The 26,980-nt window shown below is 39.7% G+C and overlaps 3 protein-coding genes across 4 annotated transcripts; 2 read left to right on the forward strand and 1 right to left on the reverse strand.

Annotated features, from left to right (window-relative positions):
- Positions 1–34: 34 nt before the first annotated feature.
- LOC145446009 (uncharacterized) lies at positions 35–5,833 on the forward strand. Its single transcript, XM_080324194.1, has 4 exons — positions 35–283; positions 1,127–1,259; positions 4,730–4,887; positions 5,434–5,833. The coding sequence occupies exons 1-4, from the start codon at positions 35–37 to the stop codon at positions 5,584–5,586; spliced, it is 693 nt and encodes a 230-aa protein (XP_080180320.1). The 3' UTR covers positions 5,587–5,833.
- Positions 5,834–5,997: 164 nt separating this feature from the next.
- On the reverse strand, positions 5,998–17,279 carry LOC145445990 (uncharacterized). Its single transcript, XM_080324172.1, has 9 exons — positions 17,111–17,279; positions 15,795–15,928; positions 13,021–13,133; positions 12,870–12,953; positions 12,656–12,788; positions 12,442–12,589; positions 10,152–10,570; positions 8,715–8,788; positions 5,998–6,939 (listed from the first exon to the last, which is right to left on the reverse strand). The coding sequence occupies exons 1-9, from the start codon at positions 17,165–17,167 to the stop codon at positions 6,536–6,538; spliced, it is 1,566 nt and encodes a 521-aa protein (XP_080180298.1). The 5' UTR covers positions 17,168–17,279; the 3' UTR covers positions 5,998–6,535.
- Positions 17,280–18,868: 1,589 nt separating this feature from the next.
- LOC145445988 (anaphase-promoting complex subunit 7-like) lies at positions 18,869–25,748 on the forward strand. Of its 2 annotated transcripts, none has more exons than XM_080324170.1 (12): positions 18,869–19,075; positions 19,179–19,370; positions 21,012–21,146; positions 21,216–21,396; positions 22,272–22,453; positions 23,169–23,361; positions 23,418–23,512; positions 23,862–24,018; positions 24,076–24,311; positions 24,372–24,462; positions 24,884–25,000; positions 25,508–25,748. In XM_080324170.1, the coding sequence occupies exons 1-11, from the start codon at positions 18,966–18,968 to the stop codon at positions 24,953–24,955; spliced, it is 1,644 nt and encodes a 547-aa protein (XP_080180296.1). In that variant the 5' UTR covers positions 18,869–18,965; the 3' UTR covers positions 24,956–25,000; positions 25,508–25,748. The 2 variants fall into 2 exon arrangements, with proteins under 2 accessions (XP_080180296.1, XP_080180297.1); XM_080324171.1 differs by having other exon boundaries at positions 25,518–25,748.
- The last annotated feature ends 1,232 nt before the right edge of the window (positions 25,749–26,980 follow it).

Genomic DNA, 26,980 nt, shown 5'->3' on the forward strand with positions numbered 1-26,980 from the left:
TTTTTTTCACTTATACATTTTATTAAACGAACTGATGATGTCAGACCCGTTATCATTTTTCGCCGCAAACGACGATTCGGACGATTCCGATTCTTCTGACGATGACAAGAGTAACGTCGACAAGTCTGGTCTCGCGAAAGTTGATAACGTCGAGAAAAGTGGGAATAAGATTTTACCGCCGCCCATCGACGTGTTGTCTGGCGCCAAAAAGCTGGAATTTGTCACGGACGAGTGTGAAATTGACGTGGATTGGGATAAGTTGACTAAAAAAGCTCCGTTAGTGGTGAGTAGCAAGTAATAGATACAATCTTTCGGACGAAACCATCTCCAAATGAACTTTGTGCTATGTCATTTTCAAAGTAGGAATCCAACAGACATTACATTTGTATTCTCTGGTGTTGAAAATCGTACTGCATTAATCGTTATGCATGTTAGATGTTACGTTGTACCATGACCAAGGCGTAGGCATTGAAATGAGTAACGAGAAGGCAAAACTCTCTGCACTTGATTTCCTGATTCAGCTGACGCTTTTTGCTCTAATAATTCGATTGCACATTAGCATTCCACACGGAAACACGATTAAAATCTTCTTTGTACTGCTAAATCCTAAATACTGCCTCCTCAATCCATCAAACTGTCATGGTTCATTGCTGCCGGGCAATAACACCTTAGATACTGCATGACTACACGACACAAAATCAATCGACTCGTGACCAGAGGGGCCAGTAACGAAGTACTTCTACATTTTTGTCTCTACTTCTACTTGAGTAGCTTTCTTGACTACTTTGACCACCTCTGCTCATGACTCGTGAATCTGATTTTCCAGAACAGAGTAGTACACCATGGGACCATGTTGCAATTAAAAAGGGACTAGAAGCCGATAACATAGACCCTGTGTCATGGGCGTTTGCCTGTCTATCTATATATGAGGCATCAAATTTCAACGGTGGTGTCATGCCCCCCAAACATCCCCCTGGTTGGACACTGATTGCTATCTCCGGATGTATAGTTGTGGTTAGCTAGGCTACTGACTTGTCTGGAATGAATTTTACCTGGCAGTCTGCCACATCTTTGTAATACAACACAACTATTACATTTGCAGCTTGACGTTTTGTTTTCTTTCCAGCCTGAAAAAGAATTTAAGCCTTGGGAAGAGCGGCTGCCTACCGTAGAAAAGTCGGTCAAAACGAAAGCCGGAAAAAAGGAGAGAACGCTCGCGCAGCAAGCTCCAGGAGCTTCGGCTCCGAACAAATCGGAAGGTATGAGCAACTTTAATTTATGGCGTGTATGACATATATCACTGTACATAGGCGCCGACTTTTATTTTTTTACGAGGTGGCGAAGTCTTGTGACGTCATAATTGTTCCATATCGATGACGTCATCGTCGCACTAAAACGCACTTTACTACATGCCGCTGGTTTACGTGCAGCGTTAAACTATTCGTGTGGCGTTTTAATACCGGCCCTGTGATCATTGATATCAAACCATGCAGTCGAGTTATTAAATGAAATATTAAAACGGTACGAGTACGAACGTACGAAAATATAACTGCGCTACTAGTCTGTCCGACGGAATGCACCGAATTAGAATTTACGTCACTGAGAATTTGGAGTTGTATCAATGTTATTCACGCGCAATGCGCTGTGGTGTGAGTAACTAAATACGCTACGCACTGGCCTGGCAAGTTCGCAATTAACACCATGACAACTCTCGAACATGAGGTTTTAAGCAGACAATAATGATGATTACAAACGCGAAATCGCGCAGCCAATCAATATAGTTGTCTCTTGCGATTTCTGGCTTCGTGCTGATTAGCTCGCATCGCGGCAATTGTTTGCAGATTAAAACGGCGATTTTGGCGGCATTGGTACATTTCCGATTTACGTTCGCGAAGCATTTTGGGAGTACATCGGTCAATTCGTAAATTCAATTTGCATGTCGACACATACTAATTGATTTACGTGTTGACGGCTGCACAAATTTCCTTCTACGGCCGCTGGTTGGCTGCCCCTGGGCTAGAACTAATTCCACTTCCGTGCGCATGCCGCGATCTTATCAATCGAAATTCACCGGCTACCAAATGCCCAATAGTTTAATATTCGATATTGTTGTTCTCGATACGAGTACATCCAGCAATCAAGTTGATCAGAATATAGAAGGTTCCCTGTTCAAACGAATCGAATAAAATGAGAATTTGTGCCACCCAGAATCTCGTTATGCGTCAATATTTGACGATGGCATGGCATTGCCTACAGCACGATAATAACGAAAGGAACACTGAAAAATGACTTCTTGCGACAATTTCGGAGTGCGAATGTATCAAGTAGAAAACAAGACATATGGATGGTTGCAAACGAGAAAGCCTGTATTCTAATCTGTATCGCTACGAATGGGTTTTGAGTTTGACACCGTATTGAGTAGCTTTCGTCGCGTCAATTGTTTTCTCATTATATCGGTGTTTAAGCTGTATTGCTGCATTTCCCGATTAATCTCACTGGCAAAGCATTCTTAAGAGAAACGAATATGGACAGAAATGAATTCCAATTTGGAGGCACACACCAAAACACCCTCCAATTTCGCGCTCCGATTACGAAGACTATCACACGAAGCTAGCTAGCTCAAGAATGGTTTTGTAAACGAATGTGTGCGCACATCATTTAGATTATAGAAAAGCAGATCATCTATTTGGGCGAATGGTCGGGAGAGGAGATCTAGGATGGTGTTCATGTTGACGATTTTACGCGTATGATAAGCTTGCCAAAGAGTCCGGAAGTGCTGTCAATTAGAGAGTCCTTGATCTTTGGTGAACAATTAAATACGCGCGCGTATTACGCAGCCTCCATGACAGTTTTGGCAAATCAAAATGTCCGAACTTGACGGCACTGATTTCAGGTGGTTCAGACCTGTGTAGTCTTTTAGAACTCAAGCCATGTTACACTTCTTCTGATCGTTACGTTCAAGTATTAGCGGAAATCAATTACGCACGTTAAAGTCTCTTTGCAGCGATTCGATGTTATTCAGTTTTGCGATGTCGCTCTTCAATCAATGAAACATAAAGCAATCACCAATTAGCGTAAACTCGACCGCATTGTCTCCAAACCAGCGAGAGATAGAAGCCAAAGTATGCTAGTCCCGAGACGCGATAGGTAAGCCAGCAATTGTATCTTTCGCACCAGGCCTATCGCAGATGCTCATTGCTCATGCTCATGTATATGCCAGCGATGATATCGTGTACGCCAGGCCGACGCCGCCAATACAGATGCGATTGCGCAGGCAAGCGATGGTATAGAGTAAACTGGGCCTATTCCAGATGCAGGCTTGTTTGAGACGCGATAAATCGGGCTAGTGACGATCGCCACGGCAATGAATGACCTAATTTCGCGACCATCTCAGCGGGAGATCATCACAGAATCTTCTCACTAATTGACAACATGCTTCTTGTAAATCGGCCCCGCGGAACAATGATAATACAATTATTGAATTGCAACTGAATAGTAGAGTTAGAATGCTCGTTTCAAAATGACGTGGTTTCGCGTTTCAAAAGATCTCTGTCCCCGAAAGCCCCCTGGCTTCGCGCCTGGCACACGCGCGTATCGAACTCGACGACGTCTCTAACGTGGTCGCGTCGATTCGCCTGATTATTAATTATTGGTCACAAATCACTTGGACGTTTGGGCATTTTGTACGAGGTGGCCGCCACCTCGTAAATATGGTCACGAGGTGGCTGCGCCACCTCGTAACCGCGTAAGTCGGCGCCTATGTCACTGTAGCATGAATTTGAATTTAGAAAGTAATTCTACATTAAAAAATGACATTCGCTACAATTACATTGCAGAGCTGGTCGGTCACCTGTTTACAGCTAGGTTTAGCTTACGTCATGCTTCTAGGCCACTTTCAGTTCTGCGTAACTGTTTTTGAGGCCACATCTAATACTCACTTTATATAAAAGTGGGATTTTTTAGAGTAGGAAGTAGTATTGAATTATGTGTGCGTCAGCTTTATGACAGAAATTGTCATAGCAACCGGGTAAAATAACCCCTGTAACTGAACACGTTCTACTGCCACTATAAGTAGTAGGGAGGAGTGAAAACAGGAAAATTTGAATTTCAAAAAGTGCCTTTGATATTTGATCCCAAATCTCGAATGAATTACTTCTATCATGATTTATGCTAGAAACCTATATATTTTAATGGCGGTCTAAAAATCAATAATTTGCTTGTAACTTTTTTTCTGTACATTTCAAGACAAAGTTCTGTGGAAGTGAGATAGAAACATGTTGCTTCCGCAGCTTTTAAGCCCAAAACCAGCTTTCTAGCATTATCAAGATATGGCAAAATTAGCTATTTTCGGCACATTCGGTGAAATTGCACGGCCACTAGAGGGTGCAGGAACCTGAAATTATGATAGAAGTAATTCGTTCGAGATTTGTGACCAAATCTCAATGACGCTTTTTGAAATTCAAATTTTTCTTTTTTCACTCCACCCACTTCTTGTACCTGACCACCAACAATGACTACATTGACCACCTCGGCCTGTTAATTCATATTAACTTAGTGCTGACCAACCAGTCTATGTATTTCGAATAACCTACCTTTTGCAATGACGTAGGAATAATGAAGAAATATTATATTATGACCGAGTGGTAGATCGTCCAAATGAACCTTTATACTTCCAATAAAACATTTTTATTGCTAAAAAATGCCTCATTCTGACTTCTCAACGGTCCAGGCGAGCTCGAAGGAAGACCGATGGAATATGTCGACACGGCCATGCATTGGTCCAAAATGTATCAAACGATGGACGCCTCGGGAAATGTGAAAAGAGTGAGGCCCGAGGAAATCGGAGGCGAGGAAGGCTTGTTGTTCACCGATCTCGAAGCACAGAAGGTACGCGCTCATTATATATTAGCGAAAACAAGCAGTCAGCGTAAGCCTGCATATATAATGTGGAAGATCGCTTAGAATTAATCTTCCGTCAACTACAAGGTAGCTCTGTTGAATCGTTCAATTCAGGTCCTGCGCAATGTATAATATAAGGGCTTCAAATAGCAAAGACGTATTTTCAGCTTAAGAATCGAGTATTTTAGTTACTTTGATGTTTTGTCGCTATTAAAACGAAAGGTTTTTGTGACCTTGCTATGAAATGCCGTGGGATGTCACTCTTCCGTAGGATGTAATTCCTTTTGTATGGCTATGAAACCACAGGAATGACGGCGATAGAATATGGTCCCTGTCATCAATCTTGCTGCGTACTACTTAACTGTAGAATATTTATGTATGCTTTGTGTGTGGGATGCCGTGCGGCGTGCTGGGGCTTGTCATCGCGTTGGAACAATATTGCATAGGCTTGTCTGGTTTGTCGCAAATAGGATACATACATTGATTTCTATATCGACATGGCACTAAATTAGTAAGCTTGTTCCCTGATTTTAGGTCGCTTTCAACGGAGTTAAGCGTAAACGCGACGGTCAACACTACAGGGCGAAGGGGGCTAAGAAACGAAGCACGGGTCAATCGAATCGGGACAAGATGTTTGTGGAAGAAGAGAAACGGCAGCTGCGTCAAAATTTTGATGCAAACTATTGAGTTTTATAACGGACACTGCCGTTCCGGTTGATGTGTGACATTCCGCTGTTGTAAAATGGTACCTAACACAGACAACCAGTATTTTAATTTTCTATCCTGATCTTTCTATGTTCGCATCGCTGGAATTACCCAGTTGCAGCAGCTGAGCGTATGCGAACACTGTTGCAAAATCAGTGCTAAAACGATTAATCAGTCACATTTACTTTTGTCATTTTGTGTGTAATAATATATCTGTGGTACCTTTTCACGTACGCCTGCATTGTTTTCTGCTTATCATGAGAGTGAGATAGTTTAAAATTCACTCTTTTATTGCAAACTGAAATCTTGAAATCATACATGACAAATCAGAATAGGTACATGACAAATCAGAATAGGTAAAGTTTTTCGCACAACGAACTAATAGTGTGTTGGGATAGGTAAAGTTCGAATAGGTTAATGAAAAGTATAGCTACCAGTAGCAGCAAACGAAATAATAGGTAAATGGTTGAGGCAAGCACAAAGACTTTCGTGGGAATGATCTGGCAAAAATTGACAGGCTGCCATGCATTATTAAATCGCATCTTCAAATCAACGCCACTGGTTCAGGTTTATATGTAAGTTGTGCCTATACAACATAGTAGAATGTATACAGTAGTACATTCTCACAAGAGCTTCAAGATACAGGGTGTAGGTATACAGTAGAGACGGGATTTGACTCCATAATGTACGAGAGCTTCAGACACCTTCCTGCAATTACGACTTCACTTAAATTAGGTTAGTTAATCCCAAAGTAGGGTTTATATGAAAAGGGGTCTCAAATACAGTGACTATTCCATAAGTTAGTAATTATATGCCCAGAATTGAAAAATGTCACAGCTCAAAGCAAGCTAAACTGTTTTGGTTGCTTACTAGGAGTCCTACTGTGCGTGGATTTGATGACACAATTTACATCGGTTTCGGACCATGGGTCTCATTTTCCCACCGAATAATCATGGCCATGATATACTTTAAACGTGCTTGAAAACGGGTCCGTTAATATCTGAATTGGAACCTTCTTTAACGGAATAGCCCCTTTCATGGTGAAGAAGCTGCTGGTGTCGGTGAACGTAGGATATTTTTCTGAAACAGTCGAAAGCCTGCATGATCGGGGTCTTGTCTCTGCCGATAAAGCCTTTGGTGCGGGTTTCGGTGATGAGATATTGTTAGCAGTCTCTGCCGACAAATGCCTAGGCGGCGGTTTCGGCAATGGTATATTTTTGGAGTACGACCTTCGCGGTACAGTATTGTCGAAATCCAACTTTGACATTTGCGTTTCAATCTCCTCGCGCAGTTTGTCGCAATTTCTCGTTCGCGAAATCGCAGGTTTTCTGCTTTCTGAAATAATATAATACACTTGAAATACATGGAGAGAATAAACTGTGGCCGCCTCGAGCCCTCGACCATCGTATTTCAATTGGTTGAAGACTTGTTTATTCACTTTAAATGTGCAATTCTACTGCTGATCAGCTCAACCACGGTGGCGGAAATTTATCAATCAGGAAAAATAAATCTTACATTTAGCCCACCATAATTAGAATGCGTGGGATTTATTAGCTGAGCACTCCAACCCACATCTCAAATTTATGATGTATTATCCTAGAATACATTCCACGGAACGACTTATCCATCATTTAAATTTATACCGGGCGGTAATCACACAGCTACTGCTTACGGGAAAATGCTGGGTTTCCAACTGTGCTCAGAAACTTGGCCTATAACACGGCTACTAATCTACAACAAAGTAATTTTATTGGTGAAAAAATTTAATACAGTATATGTTAATGCGGGTACAGAATATCTGTGCATGATCTTTATTTTGTAACTTCTATGATTTCACGATGGTCAAGGGAATCGAGTCATTTTCTTAAAAATAAAAAAGGATTTGACTCGCATCAAATTGTTTATTGACTCAACAAATTCTATATGACTTATTCAAGTCTCGTACTTAGGACCGATAATTAAAAAGTAGGCCCAGAAACTGTTGTTTATCTATTTCAGGGTTGTAATGACTCGAGACATGACTCGACTCGAGTCACAATTTTCTGATGACTCGACTTGAATCGAGTCATTTTCTCAAAATACGGAAATGACTCGTGACTCAGACAGCCAAGACCGACATTTCATTGTAATTTCGAAGAATAGTGAAGTAACCACACTATTGGGATTTCGTCTATTGGTACTGGTACTTGAAAATGCGACCAGAAACTACTAAAAGTGAGGAAAATTAGTACATTATAAATTCGAACCATTCGATATCACCAAGCAGAGTTATAAAAAGTGGGTTTAACGAGACTTTAACTAAAAACTGAGCAGTCATCACAATGACTTGGACTCGGACTCGAGTCATAATACCATGACTCGGACCAGAGTTGGATCAATTACGATTACAATTACTTCCTTGCATGTTTCAATGACATTACAATTACTCAATGCTAAAAATATCAAATTACAATTACTTTTAAACATGTAATTAATTACAATTACAATTACTTTTAAACAGGTTATTGATTCAGTAAAGAGGTATTCTTTGAAAACCGTAGCGACTCAAAACTATAAAAGTGTGAGTGGGAAAATAAGTATATTATGAGTCCGAGGCCTTCGATATCACCCAAGAGTTTCACAGAAGTCAGTTGAAACGGACTTGAACTCGATAATGAACAGTAAACACTATTGATCTTGCCTTCCGACACACGCCACCTTTTTTCTCACCCGTCCTTTTATATTATCTTCTTACTTTTCATTCAGTGTGCAATGTGCATGCCTCCTTTTTTACATCGCCTAGGCCAGGAGGGTGTCTGATTTCATAGACTACTCCAAGTCATTTCGACACCTTCCTATCTTTCATTGTATCGCAGGCTTGTGGTGTTTTGAAATGATAAATTTTTTAGCAATAAATTGAATTGAATTGAACTTGGACTTGTGTCTTAACATTATGACTCGGACTCGACTCGTTGCTCCCTGACTTTACTCGGTGGTGAATTAAAAATGACTCGAGTCAACCCTATAAAATTCAAATTGACTTGTGACTTAGCTACAACTTTGCTATAAAGTTTGAGAGCAGTGCGACTGTGGACCATCTTGAAGGACACAACGACAGAAAAATACCATGCCTTTGGATTCTTCGACAGACGAGTGTGGCCTTCGTTTCTTCGTCTTGCTTTTGTTGTGCACTCTCTTGAAGGACCTCAAAACGATATTATTACAAATTATATAAGAAGTGAGTCGCTTTTTAAACTTTGGATTTGGAAAAGTAGAAATTCGTATTAAGATAGGTTTGCATCATTTTCATCTGTGAAATTGTCATAAGAGCAGCCGAAATAGCAACCACAGCTACTGCTGAATATACAGTCAAAGATTGTACCCGTCATTAGTCATAATGCCTTAGGCGAGAAGATGCATCTTGCGATGTAGTCTGTCACCGATTCGCAAACCCTCTACCAAGTCTACTTTTCAAAAATTCTCACTCAAGTACTTTTCCATTTTTGAAATAGTTTTGACACATCTCAGATATCGTTACTTCTACTTTTAAATCTAGTAATTTACAGCATTACTTGTACTTCTATTCGACGGAAGAATATCATATCTCTCTCTAGCAACCCTGACTACTTTGACTCTTCTTAATAGTGGTCGGATATGTGGAAAGGACTCGAGACTAGGACGGCCAAGACAGACATTTCATTGTTACTTCGAAGATTAGTAAAGTCACCACATGATTGGTATTTCGTCTATTAGTCCTGATACTTGAAAAATAGGCCCAGGAACTGTTGACTGAAGAAAATTACGATATTATGAATGCGAGCCATTCTATATCACTCTAGCAGAGTTGAAAAATGAGGGTTGAACCGGATTGAACTCAAAACTGAACAGTGAACACAATGACTTGGACTCGGACTCGAGTCACGACACTGCGACTCGACCCTCTACTCAACGACTCGGACTTGACTCAGTGGTGAATTGAAAATGCCTTGACTTGACTCGAGTCAAAACTATAAAAGTGAGATTGACTTGTGACTCAGAACCTTGTGACTTGGTTACAACCAATGTTCCCTCTAATTTTTGACGAGTCTGCGCACACTCACCAACTTACTGCGCAGATCCTTGGACAACAGCGCGTAACGACTAAAAAAAGGTCATCACATCGGATTTTTTGTGCGCCACTAAGATTTTCTGTGCGCAGAGACCGTGTCAGCACTGCGCATTTGCGCATGTGCGAGGCTTAGAGGGAACATTGGTTACAACCCTTTTCTTAACCTGGTGAATCCTTACTCTTGTCTGCAAGACTTCGGCACCAAAATCTACCATAGTACACACTACATTACTGTAGAATACTGGCGCAGAAAATGAAATGCAAGTCAGTAACAGCGTTTTAAGTACAAAACCATTAAAATATGATTTCCACATAAAACAAAAAGAATGTAATGAGCATTTACTGCTAATCAGTGAAACTTCTGCTGTATCAGTAAGGTGTGTGTCTTGACCTCCAGCGAAACGTGGTTAAGAAAAGAACCACTGGAATACAGAGAATACGGAAGCCAAAATTGACTTACTTTGAACTGCTCGGCCTTGCAGGCTTCGATTTTGGCTTCTTTTCCGATTCGTGGACGTCTTCGACTTCACTTGGAATATCTGTAAGCTTCACACTGCAGCTTGTATCAGACGCAAGAAACGGCCTCGGTTCACGTAACCCATCGGGGTCACCGTTGGGGTCATCATCGTCTGACAGTTGTACAACTTCCGACAAATCAAGCCAGGTTTCCGGTTTCCTTGATTTCGCACGATCCGCGGTATGCCGCGGTAACGTAACGTTGTCTTCGGAGGATACGTCGTTTTGGTCGCTGGGCAATTTCACCACGCAATGCACTTGGACTATTTTTTCCGTTGCAGGTGGAGAAGTTTGCGACGACGTGCTTTTATGAGTTGTGTTTTTACTGCCAATTCGAGGTCTCGGGTTCGGTTTTCGCAGAAGCTGTAATGATATGGTGATATCGAACCGTGCCCGTAGAAGGACATATCATACTTTTGCTACAAGATCTGCTGCCGTAGCATATAATGTGATATTAGTCAGTTACTTTTTCGGAGTGTTCAAGTAGGTTTTGCCTACTACGGTATATGTCTTTAGACTAAATCCCACTTCTACCTAACGAATTTTGAAGCAAATCTGCTCACATTTTTACACTGTTTTTTAATAACTGATTGGATTTTATGAAGTACGGAGTCGCGCTTGGATAGGTTCGCATCTCTTTTACAAATCAATTTATTGCTACACTTTTCATCATTTCAATACACCACGAGACTGCGATACAATGAAAGATAGGAAGGTGTCGAAACGACTTGGAGTAATCTTCGAAATCAGACACCCACCTGGCCTAGGCGATGTAAAAAGAGGAGGCATGCACACTGAATGAAAAGTAAAAAAAGATAATATGAAAGGACAGGTGACAAAAAAGGTGGCATGTGTCGGAAGGCGACGTCGATATGTCAGGTCGTGGTCCGGTAAACTAGAGGATTAACTATTATTTATTTGGTAGAAATTGTTTGCATTCCGACTTGAATGTGGACATGCTCGATGACTGTCGGATAGCCGACGAGATACTGTTCCACAAATCAGGTCCGGCATATTTGATGGAGCGATGATCTTTTCTGTCCACCATATGGTAGTAGGACGACGTGGACGCGCGTGTGTCGTACTTATGAAGTTTTGATACCAGGGTAAAGAAGTTATTAAGGTTATTGGGGAAGTGGCCGCAGTGGAGATTGTCATTCCAACTGACCGAAATGCATCCAGTATCATGCTAACTTGATATATCTTCGAAAAGTCTACCTATTTACATTGTCATTAGTCATTTAAAGTTAGCCACGATTGTGAATCTTTCAATTTCGAAAGGAGATATCCTCGATTGACTGCTAAAACTGCCAAATCTGATTTTGGGAACAACTGAGTAATTTCAGACCTCTCACTTTCTACTCATACTCGCAATTAAGTAGCAATTCTGATAACTTCGATCACCTCTGCCATTATCATGTTAGAAAAGTTGTTTTTGCACATTCCCATTCAAATGATGATGAGCATGCATGACGCTTAATAGATAAGCAGGATGTCTAGGAATCATATTTGCTTCAGAGTGTGATTCGTTTGTCCCTAGTACGTTTATAATATTTTCATGCTACAGTATAACAGTTGTCACAATCACAACTAGATTTCTGCACTTCTAAAATCAATATTACATGATCCCTTAACAACATAAAGAGATCCCATTTGTACACAGTATAGTCAATGAAAGCAATAAACATACGAGTACCGTATTTCAATACGTAAACCACATTCCAAGCATCAAAATATCGGGCTAGTTAGTTAAGCTCCCAGGATATCACAACAGTACGCTCTCAGTTCTTGAAAAGGAAAAGAGTTATTTACATTAGCAAGAAATGAATTAAACCATACAATTAGATTATAGTCAATGGGCACAAAAGACATCTGCCCCGGTCGGATTTTAATAATAGCTTTGTTTTGTCGCGACAGCCTTTTGTTTGTTCAAAATTTATGCCCAACAAAAGCCCGGGCAGAGGCACAAATGCAGCTCACACAAGAAATATCAAGCCTGCTGAAATAATGGATACTTTTAATTAAGACTGGATGATGTATCAATGGATTATGACCTGAGAAATATTTGAGTTGCCAGGTAGTGTATATATGGTATTCGAATGCTGCATTGGATATAAACTTACATATATATATATACCAAACACAGAATACACGTGTATGGTATGTATATTATATCCTGCAATACCATATTTGGTAACTATTCTGTTTCAAAATCCGAAGTTAAATTGTCTCACCTTTGTAGGTGGTAAAGGTGGTGTAGGCGTGTCGTTTCCATGATTATCAGATGATGGGCTGTATGTGCTTTCAGATGCGATCTTCATTTCATATTCTTTATACAAGTTTGCAATGAAATCTGGGCTGTCGCTTCGTTCGCTAGCTGGACTGAAAAACATTACATTTACCGTCATCATTTAAAGATGGGTGCATCAAGTGGAATTTTCTCTGTACCTTCCACTGTTACACCTTTTTGGAAACACATTCGATATTGGTCCTCTATCGTCTTGCATCATTTCAATATTGTATGCGCTATCAGCGTTATTGTCATCTTCGTAACGGGTAGGTTCATATTTTTGACCATCAACTGAAGATAGTAGTAACATGTAACGGAGCGTCAGTATATAGAAATGATTGTATAATTGCTTGTGAGTTGTGAGGTACCGACCCTTGAACGGAGTGGAAAATGACGCCCTCTTTCTTGTAGGGACTGCGGTGACGGGCCTTGAATTGAGCCCATTCTTTACTGGATCTGAACAAATATTTTGTTGGGTTGAATGCCATTGTCCAAACGGTGTTCTGATAATCTATCGACTAACTGTGTCTGATGCGTGATATTCTGCCGTCGGCGGTTCGGGGCCTTTCCAGCCTTTTTAAAAGACGGTCGCTTTGCTCTTGCACCAAATCTGGCAAGACGTGACCATGACCAGCCCTGAACACAATCAGATAATTCATATTATTAACTAAACACTATTGCACCCAAGATTAATTCTTTGCGTATTAGAAGATGGGGTCACAGATTCCAGGCATCTGGAATATCATTAGTACAGAACGCTTTCCAAAATACACAATAGAGAATAAGATATTCATTGGATAGGAATAGTATCAGATTCAAAACGATAAATTCAAATGTATATTCGGATAGCGTTTGAACCGAGAAGTAGCATCTTTGCTTCGTTGAAACATAGCCGTGCTTGCTTTGATAAGGGCACTCGAGATAACATACTTCATTCCCAGCGTCGAAAGTACTTGAAAGAGTTTGAGCAAATAAGTTTGTTTTACAATACCACTTTCTTAATGACTATGGAGAGAGTCCATCAATGAGACAATTTGCCGTTAACAACCGTTTTATAATGATAGGATCATTCCAAGTGGCGAGTCGAGGCATAGGATACCCAAGTCCTAATGATTTCGTAATTCACTTTGGCAACACAAAATGTACACAACTTCTTGCCACAATAAATTCATATTTGCAAGTGACTGCACCCGATTTACTGATTTCCATTCAAATTATTCCCTGGAAATTGTATTTCTTCAGACACATTGTATTATTACTGTACTTAACTAACATGTTGATGATTAGTACTGTCATACAAGTTACGGAAAAGTACCATCATATATTGATATAGTAACAAGATTTTGATCTAAATTGAAGCAATCAATTTCTTCCCAACAGACTCTCATTGGTAACAGATTTTAGAGAGAAAGAGAGAGATTTTATTTCAGTAATCTCACAAATATAATGAATACAAGTAGATACAGACAGTAGGCTACACATGGAAATCTGAATTGGAAATGAATACTTTATTTGGTACTTCTGTAGTGGGCCTATTGACAAAACGAACAGATATAAGTAAAGAAGATATTGTAGTGTTTATAAGATCAGATTGTAAAGTATAATTGATCAAGATATGGTTTTGTAAAGTCTTGCTCGATTCACACAATGGAAAACAATCCACTGATTGTTATCATTTTTGAATGCCAATTTAAGATGATTACCGCTATCAAAGCCTAGGCAAAATAACTTTCTGATAAAACAGAATGTGAATTTCAAAAAATGAAAAATATTCTACACTACGGAATTTGAATGGTAGTGAATCATTACAAGTCCAGACCGTTAGCAGTATCATGCATTCAAGTGAAATCCTATTTATATAACCATGTATCACACAGAGGTGGTCAAAGTAGTCAAGAAACCTACTCAAGTAGAAGTAGGAGTAGCGACGAAATAATCTACTCAAGTACGAGTAGAAGTACTTTTTCAATAAGCAACCTAAAACTACTTGAAGTAGAAGTAGAATTGACTGACTTCAAATCTACTCAAGTAAGTAGTAGTGAAAACGATCGCAATTCGTTCTCATGGATTGTCATAAGGTGCAAATTGAGCTATGCGAAAGGTGCCGAGCTTGATTCATATTGGTGCATACCAGGAGGTATCCAATTTTCGACAGCATATGCATTCGTCCGCATCATGGGATGAAAATGCTAATATTGATATGGAAATGCGATACTAATCCTCTGTATACTCGAACAGCACGTTTTAGAAAATATCATGGTATCGCGCCCTCCCCCATATTATAAGGCCCGCAGTTTAGTCATAGAGCAATAAGGAGAAGTTGTATAGGATACGGTGTAAACACCTTGCGCGATTACTATAAACGGTAATAAAAAATATGGTGGATCGTAAAAATGCCTTATTGCGTAGCTTTATTTCCCGAAACTAAAGGCATTACTACACTTGCTTTTATACTTCAACATGTATGTTATCCGGACAAAAGAATTGATATTAATTGGAACTAAAAGTATATGCATGATACTGGGAATTGAAAGTGAAATATAGTTACTTCTAAAAGGGGAAAATGTATTTCATGTATTTAGTACAGAAAGTTTCAAAGGTGGTATGCTAAAACAGCTCCACAACTAAAAAAAAGTCAGAGTCCACTTTTCCAGATTAGGACACGCCATGGACTGCTAGATTACGATATGATAAGTAAATGCTAGCCTGCGGAACATCAGTTTCGAACGTTATGATGAGCAATATATACTGTGACAAAATATTTCATATGGACGAAGGGCGACAATGCGGTTTGAACGGAACCACGCCAACCCGCTACCTAAATTATATTCACCGATACTTTCTTGAAATCATACTGGTTACTCCATATCCACTGCGCACACAGCGCGACAAAAATTCTGGTCTAGGCTTTACTCAACTTTTATGAAAATTAGATGTTGATAATCCGTAAAAACAGAGCCGAAATCTCTCTTGCTATCTTCCTGATTGGATGATTAAACTACTTCTACTTGACAAACTGAAAATAGCGAAAAGTAAGTAAGCAGATCACAAAATATTATGAAGTAGAAGTAGAAGTAGTGAAAATCAGATCTACTTGAGTAAGTACCAGAAGTAGAGGAAAACTACTTGAGTACTTCGAAAAAGTAGAAGTACTTCGTTACTGACCACCTCTGGTATCACAGCAGCAATTTAACCAAAAATTTGCACAACAAATGCAATCCTTGAATACCGATGCAAATACAGCACTTGTTTGCACTTAAGAAGTTCACTGCGAATATATGGTTAATTTCAAGTTACCACGCAAATTGTGAGCTGATTGGAGACAGCGGCGGTCCATTGTCCATCTTCGTATAGGTGAAAACAGGAAGCCTGCCGTTCTTCATGATGTTCGTTACTTTTCTATGACTGTTATAATGAGGTACAATCCAATCCTGCAAATTTCATAATAAACTATTGTGAATAACATATCAATAAATCATTGTGCCTCAGATGAAAGATGTCTCATGGAATTTCTGAAAGACAGGCGAAAGATCAAGATTAAACTCCGTTACAATTAAATCGGGTATTAAGCCGAGGAGGATGTTAGATTGGCAGACCGTACTGGGTCGTTTCTACATCTTCTTATCCGTTCATCACATATTGTGTACATCTCATTCTGCATTATGTCTGGATGGGGTAAATATATTAGAACCACTGATTACGATTATTATTATTATAATTCTTTTCAAAAGTGCACAACTATTAGACACACGCGCCCTCAAAGAACAACTACCATATAATCAGTACAGAATACAAAAAACACAATGCTTTATCAAGTATGGCGGACTTGCAGTTGTGAAACAGCATCTCGTCGGCTATCCGACAGTCGTCGAGTATGTCCGCATTTAAATCGAAATACAAGCAATTTTTACCGAATCAATACTAGTCAGCTCTCAAGATTACCGGACCACGACCTGAGATATCGACCTAGGCTACCGGCACATGCAGCATTCATTTCTCGCTTACTTTTATGTTATCCTTTCTTTTATCCAGTGTGCCTGCCTCTTATTTACATGCTGTAGGTCAAGAAGGTGGGTATCTGATTAAAGGACTATAGTCCAAGTCGTTTCAGCGCTCTTCTATATTTTCATTATATCGCAATCTTGTGGTGTATTGATTTAATAAAAAATTTTATATAATGATGATGATGATGACGACCTATTATGCATAACATTTAATCACTGCCAATGGAGTAACAGAAATAAAATAATCTGCAATCACTTCATGGAGGAATTGCAAGATTAAATTTGCCGGCAGCAAAACGTAAACTATAGGCTATGCCATCAACACACGAGACATCAAGGAGACAAATATAATCATATAGGTGGTATAGTGGTAGGTAATGAAGTACTTTTACTTTTTCAGAGTACCAAAGTATATATGTTTTACCTATGCTTGTATACTACTTCGTCACGTGGTTGTTTTTAGACTATACTGTATCAGAAGTATAACTTTGACATGTCTTCGATTACTTGTAATCGCATAGAACTTTATGGGTGTATTTCGACCTCTACTTAAGTAGAAATGCTGATTACTTTGACCACCAATGCAAATATTAAAATATTTTCACTTACTTGAAAAGTTAGTAGTCGGAGATCATGGAATTTCTGGCGCCCGTTTCGCTGCCTCATCTCAATATCGGAGCAATATCATGCTCGGAAACGATATCTACTACGATCAGAATCAGTATCTAATCTGTTGGATATTAACAAGCTATTAGTAGCGCCAAACCCTGAATTCGCAACGAGCAACTTGCCACCATCTCTGGTACGCGGCGGTAGCCGCGCTGTGCGCTGACGCGGTACTCGAGTGATCGCATTCACAACGATAACTTACGCGCGCCTATACCGCAAAACTCAACTTCAGCATCACAGTATTATTATTGTTGAAGAAGCGTGGGGTCCGCAGCAACAAGACGTCACGGTCCGAGTAGGACTGTACCCATATGTCGCGGGTACCAATGGGAGCTGGAACTGTCATTCATTATTAGATTCATTATTTAGTTTCATTGTTGGTTAATAGAAATTTCATACGACATTACACTAAAGGTTGACTCGATTTGCCATGATTTCATCTCCTAGACTAGGGTCGGGCAACAAAGGACCCGCTGGCCGGATCTGACCCGCGACGGGATTCTGAGCAGGCCGCAGATAGTTTCCGGTTTAACCACTGTTGTGATAATGCGGCCCGCTGCCACAGTCTGCCGCAATCCCCCACTACTTACATACTGCGTCAAATTATAGTTTAGTTCTTGTTTTCTTTGTTGTGCTTTTCTGCGTCACTGAATAAATTCAAGTTTGTCAAACTGATCTAGTCGGATGTACAATGTACATACATTTGCGAGCAAACAGTTTCGACCATGAACATTAACAAGACGAAGCTGCGTTCCAATCTAACTGGTGTTCACGTTCTACGGGTTTCTACCTCCGACATCCAGCCAGAGTTCAAGAACTTGTTGACAATTTTGATCGGCCACAGACGTCTCACTGACCTCAACAGCTATTGAAGTAGAGGATTGCATTTATGAATTCTTTGAACACTGATTTGTATATTTATGCTTTAACCACATAGCCTATGTAAAGGCTATATGCTTTAACCCCAAAGTTCACATTAAATACGATTATTCTTTGTAGAGGCCTGGATAAATCCGCGATTAATGTATCGATTCAGGAATCGGGCCTGCCACGTTCCTAATTTTCCCACATCAGGTCCATCGACTTGAGAAGTTGCCGCCCCTGTCCTGACAGCAGTCATTTGAAAAAATCATAAACTTGAATATTTTTATGCTTAGGCTAACGTTTGGGCACAAAATCAATGAGAGTTCAAGACACCGCAACTGGTTGTTCGCTTTGTTCGGCATCCTCCTGTCTCTTCATTACATCGCATTGTACATTGTGTGTCTTGATTAGGCGAAAATATAATCTGACGATCACTATAATACTACTGCTACGATTTTACCAATCGACCTGAATGATATTAAGACTACTCCAAGTCGCTTCGGCACCCTCATAACTCTTCATTGTATCGCAATCTTGTGGTGAATTGATTTGATAAAAAATTTATTAAATGATGATGATGATGAAAGTAGCTCCTTGAATCTGCGGGGGAATATCAGTTTAATAATATTTCCATCATTGCAAAACACCACAAAACTGCGATACAAGGTCAGTTATAGATTAGTAACGTGCGGTATGTTAGCAATCTATAGTTCAGGGCCGCAGATGGTGCACTGCCAAAGATATCTGTGTCACCATAGGATACGTGATAGCCATTGCTACCATCGTCATTATAGTTTCCCGTAATTCATTCGGTTGCGGTATACCGTATATGAATTCTTAAGTTTGCATGATAAGGAACGTCAAGTGTCAAGCTGCAATATCAATATTCGATTTCTCTTAGGCAACTGCATATTACGGCTAATAGATTACAATGTCAGTCCAGGTATTGCTGCAGCATCTTGGAGGATTGCGGTCGGACAAACTTCATTCCTCAATGGAATTACTGGGAGGATTTCTCATGACCGCTTTGAAAAACAACAGGTACCGGCATCCAATATGCATCAATTAATATCAGTCTCAACCACCGCAACATTGCGATACCACAAAAATTAACTTGCCGTTTTTTCATATCTTTCGCATGCAGGGATTCATTTACATCGGCAAATGAGTACGAAATTTTGGTATCGTATGCCTTGGGAAAACTGAAAGACAAGCAATACAAAACTGCTGAAGCCTCGTTCAAGGATGCATTGATCGTGCGAAAAAGCGGCCTGAAACAGAAGGGCATGGCGCCCAGCTTTGCAAAATTGCCGTCAGAGGCATACATCAAGTATAAGTAAGTGTAGCTTATAGCTCTTACCCGGCAAAGATTGCCTGAAATTTTTGAAAATAAACTTTGGAATTTTGTGTCGTAATATTTTAGGACTCCAAATTAATCCAAAACCGACTGCTAAACTGCATGGTCCAAGCAGCCAGACTTTTCAGTAATATGGTTTGTCTACCTTCTCGCATTAAATATTTAGTTGGTTTTCCTAAGAGATTGTCATCAAAGTAGTCATTGAGTGCTTTCTAGGACATAGCAAAAGTTCTTCAACTGAAGTAGATAATGAAAGATGTGAGCTAGGTTGGTCCTATGGGATTGAATACTTTACACTAACTCCTGGATTTTATTGGAATAAGTTTTACTACTGAATTCGGTAGTCGCATGTAAGCTGTATTGTAATCGATTAGTGTACCTGTAAACAGGGTAACTTTGGACACTAAGCAATCCTAAATGGTTATTGATGGAAAAGGGTTGCGCTTTATGTCCAATTCTTTTTATGAGGCAACAGTACCACAAGTAGTCTCAATAAAAGGTGGATTCATTTCACTACCAGATAAACTTACCCACATTGATAAATTATTTCCAGGTGTCGCTTTCATCAAAATTGATGATTATTGAAATTCTTACAACCAAACCTAGGTAGCGTGTGAGTCATAGATTCAAAACTTGGCAGCAGTCACCTCTAAGTAGTCTTAATCTAGGGCACAAATCTCAGTGGGCTCACCCTCAGATCAGTATAAGAAAATGTGATGTCCCAAGTTACCCCCTCAAATTTCATCAAAATGGGCTAAATTTGGACAGTTGAAAATGTGATGTTTAGAGCTCTGGAAAGTGGCTGCTTCATCTGTGTCAAAGTGCATCGTCAACTCAATTCGTTACGACCTGCCTGATGGCTTTTTAAAAGGGAATGAGAGGTTAATAAAGTAAGAGTTTGCCAAAATATGAAAAAATGGGTAGGCAATAAGCCAAGAGATTGTAATCGGGTGTAAGCTAACTTTAAAAACTTTTCACATATTCTTTGAAATGCGCCTGCTGAATATGGCATAGGCCTACTGTAAATTGCGTTAAAATATATCCATCTGGGAACATAGGAAAGGGAAAGGGCATCTCAAGTCCCAATTGGGTAAGACACGAGGGGAAATTGAGATAAGGGGTGAATAACTGGGCATTATCCTTCGTAAAGAACCAATTTTTTTGAGGGGGGGTTATTAGGTAAAAATTATGCAATAGGCCAGACATTAGACATATAATATTTTGTTTCAGTTTTAGCCACTGTTCTCATCAACTCTTACCAAATAAGCCTCATTTGAGAGGTTTCATAAACAATAGAATGTAAAAACATACAAAAAACTACATTGTCCAAAGTTACCCCACATGCCGTAGTAACTTTAGACACAGATAATTTACTAAAATAAAGTACTTAGGCTATTTATGTACATGTAAATTTTGGATTAGTTAATTTTAATCTTTGCTCCATAACCTTTGAAAAACACAAAACTTGCCTCCCCTACACTCTAGCATTTCCAAGATATATAGCGAAATTGTTGAAAATTGTCTTAAGTTACCCCGGTTTATGGCACTCCTGATCAGGATCAGCAATATCCACGCATTTACACAACACAACTGTTATAATGAGATCTTCTTTCCATCAAGACTCTACCTGTGCTATCAAGGAATGGACAACATACCAATGGCGGTTAGTGTGCTGGAGAGCTTGCCGGTGAAGGTTAGACCTGTGAAAGTCAATCTGATCCTCGCGAAGTTGTACCAAAGACTCGGTCTGACCAGGTGAGAAATGTGACGAACTTCTTGAATATTCATTGTTCTTCGATCTCCTAATTACCTTTATTATTTAAGATCGGCCGTCACGTGTTATAAGGAAGTGCTACGAAAAAATCCACTGGCTTTCGACGCTATTCTCAATCTACTTAGTCTCGGTGATTACGCTAATGAAGTCGCGTCCATAGTGACAGTCGCTGTCCCGGGATCGGATTGGATACTGAGTTTGGTCAAAGGTCACGCCATGATGCACAACAAGGTATGGTCTGAGACTATGTCATAATTATAATGCAAAGGTGGTATGTAACCAAGTACCGTATTCAAAGTACTTGAGTTGATTTGTTGTAATGACACGACTCGTGTCACGATAGTTTGATGACTCGGCTTGACTCGAGTCATTTTTTCAAACGCGTAAATTGACTCAACCCGACTTGTGTCAATTTGTGTATTGACTCAACTTGTACTCGAGTCATAGCGCATGACTCGAACCAAATCGTATGACCTGAGACTGGGACGACCTAGACAGACATTTCATTGCAACCATGAAGAATAGTAAAGTCACCACATTAATGGTATTTCGTCTATCAGTCCTGATACTTGGAAAATAGGGCCAGAAACTGTTAGGACTGAGGAAAATTAAGATACTGTGAATGTGAGCCATTCTATATCACTCGAGTAGAGAAAAAGTGGGTTGAACTGGATTGAACTCAAAACTGAACAGTGAACACGATGACTTAGACTCGAACTCACACACTATGACTTGGACTTGACTCGGTGTGAATTGAAAATACTCGACTTGACTCGAGTCAAAACTATTAAAGTTAGAATGACTTGTGACTCGGAATCTTGCGACTTGGTTACAACCCTGGTGTGTTGTTGTTAGTGATTCTGCATTATTTGAGATTTCGAAAGTCATGAACTATGTATGATTCACTTACAGAAGTCTGTGACAGTTCATTGAAACCTACGTCCCAAAACTACTTACTTGAGTAATTGATATCTTTTGTTTGCTACTTCTACTTGTAAATGAATAGAAATGCACATTTTAACTCAACTTGAGTATCATCACTGACTACTTTAACAATATATGATATGTTCTGTACGTCTCCGCAAGTTGAATGGTCTTCATTCTAGGATTACCACAGGGGGTTTGCGCAACTTGAGGCAGCGAGTCAAACTTCTATGGTTGCGGGTGACACGCGACTCGAGTGTCATCTCGCCCATCTCAGAGTGCGAACCGGAGATAACCGATCTGCAATTGCTCATTTTGAGAAGGCCAGAACGCTGGACCGTTATCTTTTGGACGGAATGGACATGTGAGTACTATCTTTCAGTTCTTTGAAAGCCATGGTCGAAGTTCATCTTCAAATGTAAAAGCACAACTAGGTTGATATTTCTAACTCACCTCCTTCAAAAGTGCCCTTAAATCGACCCATTATTCAATACCGTTGATATTATGTCCAATTTCAATTATAATTTCGTTTATTCAAAGTTGTGTATATGACAAAATCAAATCAACTTACTCAATTCCGACCACAAATTTTGATAGCATTTGTTTTCAAATCATAATCTTCATTTGTCTCTATCTGTAGATAATTGTCGGCAGATAATGTAGTGCTACTTTTCTATTGTCCAAATGTCTTTACTTAGCTATTTAGTGGTGTTGTTATCAGAATAATTGTAGTTCCCATATTTCTGACACTGGCATGTTCGAACACTTTGTGACAAGGATTTTAAATAAATAGTTACTTACGGGTAGATTTCTATAGTTGCTCATTGGTGGCTAGGCTCTTACAATCACAGCTCTTAATATTGCCTGTATCGCAAGTACACAGCCGTGAAAAAGATTGCTCAATCTGCATTATTTGTAATACTATAAGCTACTACAGCAACACATGTAGGTCGCTTTGTTGTGCCCACCTCTTCCGGCGACTGGAGTATTCTACGAACCTTTTTTCTACTCCTACTCAAGGAAGTTTCAGAATAGTTTGTGTAGCACGTGGTTCCAACCGTTATATTTTTATTTTTCAGCTACGCTTGTCTGTTGTATGAGGAGAAAGAATTAGCGAAACTAGATAAACTAGCCACGGAACTGTTCTACACCACCGAAATACACCCCGCCACGTGGGTGGCCCTTGGCTATCGAGCGCTAGGCAAACATGACTACAAGAGAGCCATTTATCTGGCTGTTCAAGCGACCAAACTAAATCAGCTGTGTAATTCGGTAAGACAGGTTGGGTTGATGTGCCTGGGTCATGTAACGATATTCCTTTATTACAGGCTGTTGTGTTGAAGGGATGCGCTTTGCGGGCCATTGACGAACAAACAGACGCGATAGCTCATTTTAAAGAGGCATCTAGATTAGATCCGGCGAAGTATGTGTGAATTGTTTTCTGTACGTCTCTTGACAGGCTCATGGTTACGGTATGCAGTCGTAACTATATTTAGTGTTTACCAAAATAGAAGCTATTGGAGAGATTGTTGACTATGGGATTCAGACCTAAACACGGATTGATCACTGAATATTCTTTGACATGTTGTTGTATCTGGGAAGCTAACTTAACATTTGCTATCTCTGCTTATTATTCTAGACATATTGTGGCATTGATAAGATCCTTCCATACAATGCCAGACACTATATTGAGTTTGCTGTAAATGTGTTATTCTGGACTGAACCGCAAATCGTTTACCTGGAAACGATTTTCAACCGTTTCTGTTCACTAGATTCATCTGTTACAAAGAACTTGTGGACACTTATTTGTCAATGATGAGACAGACTGATGCCCTAGTAGCGGCTCAGAGTGCATTGAAGGCCATTGGCCCGCAACCAAATTGTCTTGTGTTGTGTGCGAAAGTGCAAATGAATGCGGAAAATGGAAAGGTATGCTCTGTTTTAGCTGTACAAATATATTTTACTATCACGGTAGCTTACATTCAGGAAAAAGCTCTTAACTACGTCGATAAAGCTCTTGCGTTAGAACCAAACAACCAGTATGCCATGCTTGTGAAAGGAGAAATCTTATTTAAACTCAAGAAATTCAAGGAAGCGGTCAAATTCTTGTCGAGATGCGTGGAAAATCATTCCAACAGTCAGATGCACAGCCTGCTGGGGAACTGCTACCACATAATGAGCGACCACGCGAAGGCTATGAATCACCACACGGTGGCGTTGAGGTGGGCGACTTTATGTTTGATTTCGCGTTCTTGTGATTAAGTAAAGGAGTGGTTTTCTAGTTTGGATCCTGAAAATAAAATGGCCGAGGATGGAATCAGCGCTATTTCGAACCTGCAAAATAACGACGGAACGTTTGATTTTGAAGAATCGGTGAGAGGTCTTTGTGTCTTGATATTGTTTAGAATTTTTCAAGCAGATTTGGATTTATTAGTCTCGGTTTACATTGAATTTGGACTGCTAACTTGATGTGAATTGTGAACATGAGTTTTTTCTGTAACTGAATTTTCTTTAAATTTCTAACGAATTCGAGTAATTTGGTTCGGACATGATTCAATGTTTATCCCGAATTTGGATTTGACGATTTTAGATCTGATTATCTGATTTGGGATCTGATGACATCATGTCATAGATGGGTTTCCATTTCTATTGATTGCCATCGGCATCATTATCGAAGGGTTTGAGTCTCCCATGCCACCACCATCGATATTATTCATTACGGAATTGTATGGTGCCTGCCATATTTTTTCAAGAAATTTGTAGCAACTACTTCAACATAGATTTTCATATTCAGAGCGGTGCTGGTTTGAGCGGACAGCTCGACGGAGGAGGGAATAGCGATGATGAAATGGTGCTTACAGAATGAATGGTGCCTTTGCCATTGCCTTTTCGTACACAGTCGGGTATTCCTGTAAGTTGAACAAGTTATTTGCTGGACTTCGGTCACATCATTGGTTGTGCGTAGCAATGAGCGACTGGTTGGCATTTCAGCAAGTTATTGTCTTCTGCGTCTGTACTTATTATATTGTGCCTGCATGTATCTGTACGGAAACGAATTTTGCATCTTGATGTCATGGTGAAATGCTGTAATACGGTTATAAAACACTTTGTATTTTAGCATGTTTTTGCCGAAGAGAGTAGCAAATACAATACATCTAACATACTATTGTGGTAAATAACTTTGGCCGAAAATTTTGATTTGTTTCCAACACAGATTTAATACAGTAACTTTATCATAAGTATAGACGCAGAAGAAAGTAGCTTGCTAACTTGTCGATCGTTGCTCTGTATCCTGCAAATACCCAATTATTCCACAAGTAATAACTGATGTCAAATTTTGTTATCGAATGTTATGTGAGAGGGAATCCTTTGCAATAGCGGAAAGGTCTGATTAACTTTTCGTAACTGAATATATCTGGTTCATGCAGGATGAAAACAGCTGACTGCTCTTCTGGATTCATGACGTGAAGATGCCAGCCCAAATACACTGCAATCACAGGCAAATGCTCCTGGGCAATCCATCCCCTACATACACGGATTGTGGAACATCAAGCCATTGCAAACCGCTGCTGAAGTTGTAACCGACGAGGAACGGTGTTCTTAATATATCGTCACGTTTAGTATAAATGCTCTAAATTGGGAAACACTCAGTTTGTATATTTACTGCAGTTCAGTTACTGGTGATTTAAAGATCACTTTTACATTGGGATGGAAAGTCTTGACAGCAGTGGGAGTGTTGTTTCAAATCACGAGTAATGATCGCTGAAGTCGGATTGTTACTAATGAATCAATAATCATATTATTTTCAATTTGGATATGCTTATTTAGTGCAGAAATTGTCGTTCTTGTGTACGAGCTGGTCAAAAAGCTTGATTTATTTAACTGTTTGCCTGACAAATTTTCCCCTACAAATTATTGTTTGAATTTTCTATACCGTGAAGGGCTTGTAGCACTTCTTGATGGCTACTTAGTCTGCAGAAGGTCATCAGAATGGTATTGAAAACCTCCACTTGCTGCTTACCCTAGACAGCTGCAAGTCAGCAGTCGTATCGATTACACTCTTATAAACAATGATGGCTGTACCCTACAAAGACAAGTAGTTCTCAACTAAACACTGTTTTATAACAGTTTGATCCTGATTTTTACACATTTCACCGGCTCGATTTATTGCAGGGGTGGGCAATTATTTTCCTCCGCGGGCCAAATGAGAAGTAAAAAAAAACGTTGGCGGGCCGAGTGAAACGTTTTAGTTATATTCTCCAGCGTATTTTAGTTTTATTTCGAAATTACATTGTTAATACATGCTGCGCAGTGAATGTGTTCATATCAGGTAATGAGAAATTGACATTTAATTAAAAAATCTATTTGCTGTCATGATTCGAAACAATGTTAAACATGATACATTTTTAACTCTCTTTAAACCGCTATCCACGTGCCTATATTAAGACTCTAGAACAGTGGTTCTCAAACTTTTTTAGGCATGTCTCCCTTAATGGTAGTGAAAAATTTCGCGCCCCCTTATCGTGATATCAGAAAATATTAAAAAGTGCAACTAGAATGCTAGCAATCCCAACGGATAGTTGGATGGCATGAAAGTTTATGGCTGTTGATGAGTGAATTCTGAAATATCAAAGTCGGACAATACACAGAGCAATAAGTGTAATCAGGGGGTAAATTGCGCGGAGCGCGGAAAATTTTTTCATTAAACTTCGGCTTCGCGCCTCTCTTCTGATGCTTTCACGCCCCCCACTTCGAGAACCACTGCACTGAAATGTATGCGCAATAGTACAAAGCTTATTTTCTTGGTCACTGACCTCCGAGCAATGTGCAGCTTAAATAGCCCAATGATGTTGAGCGATGCTTGCGTTTTTCTGAATTTCGCCCTCCCTTG

The sequence above is a fragment of the Botryllus schlosseri genome, chromosome 9, assembly GCF_051294905.1.
Source record: "Botryllus schlosseri isolate E-star chromosome 9, Bs_hap1, whole genome shotgun sequence".
NCBI lineage: Eukaryota > Metazoa > Chordata > Ascidiacea > Stolidobranchia > Styelidae > Botryllus > Botryllus schlosseri.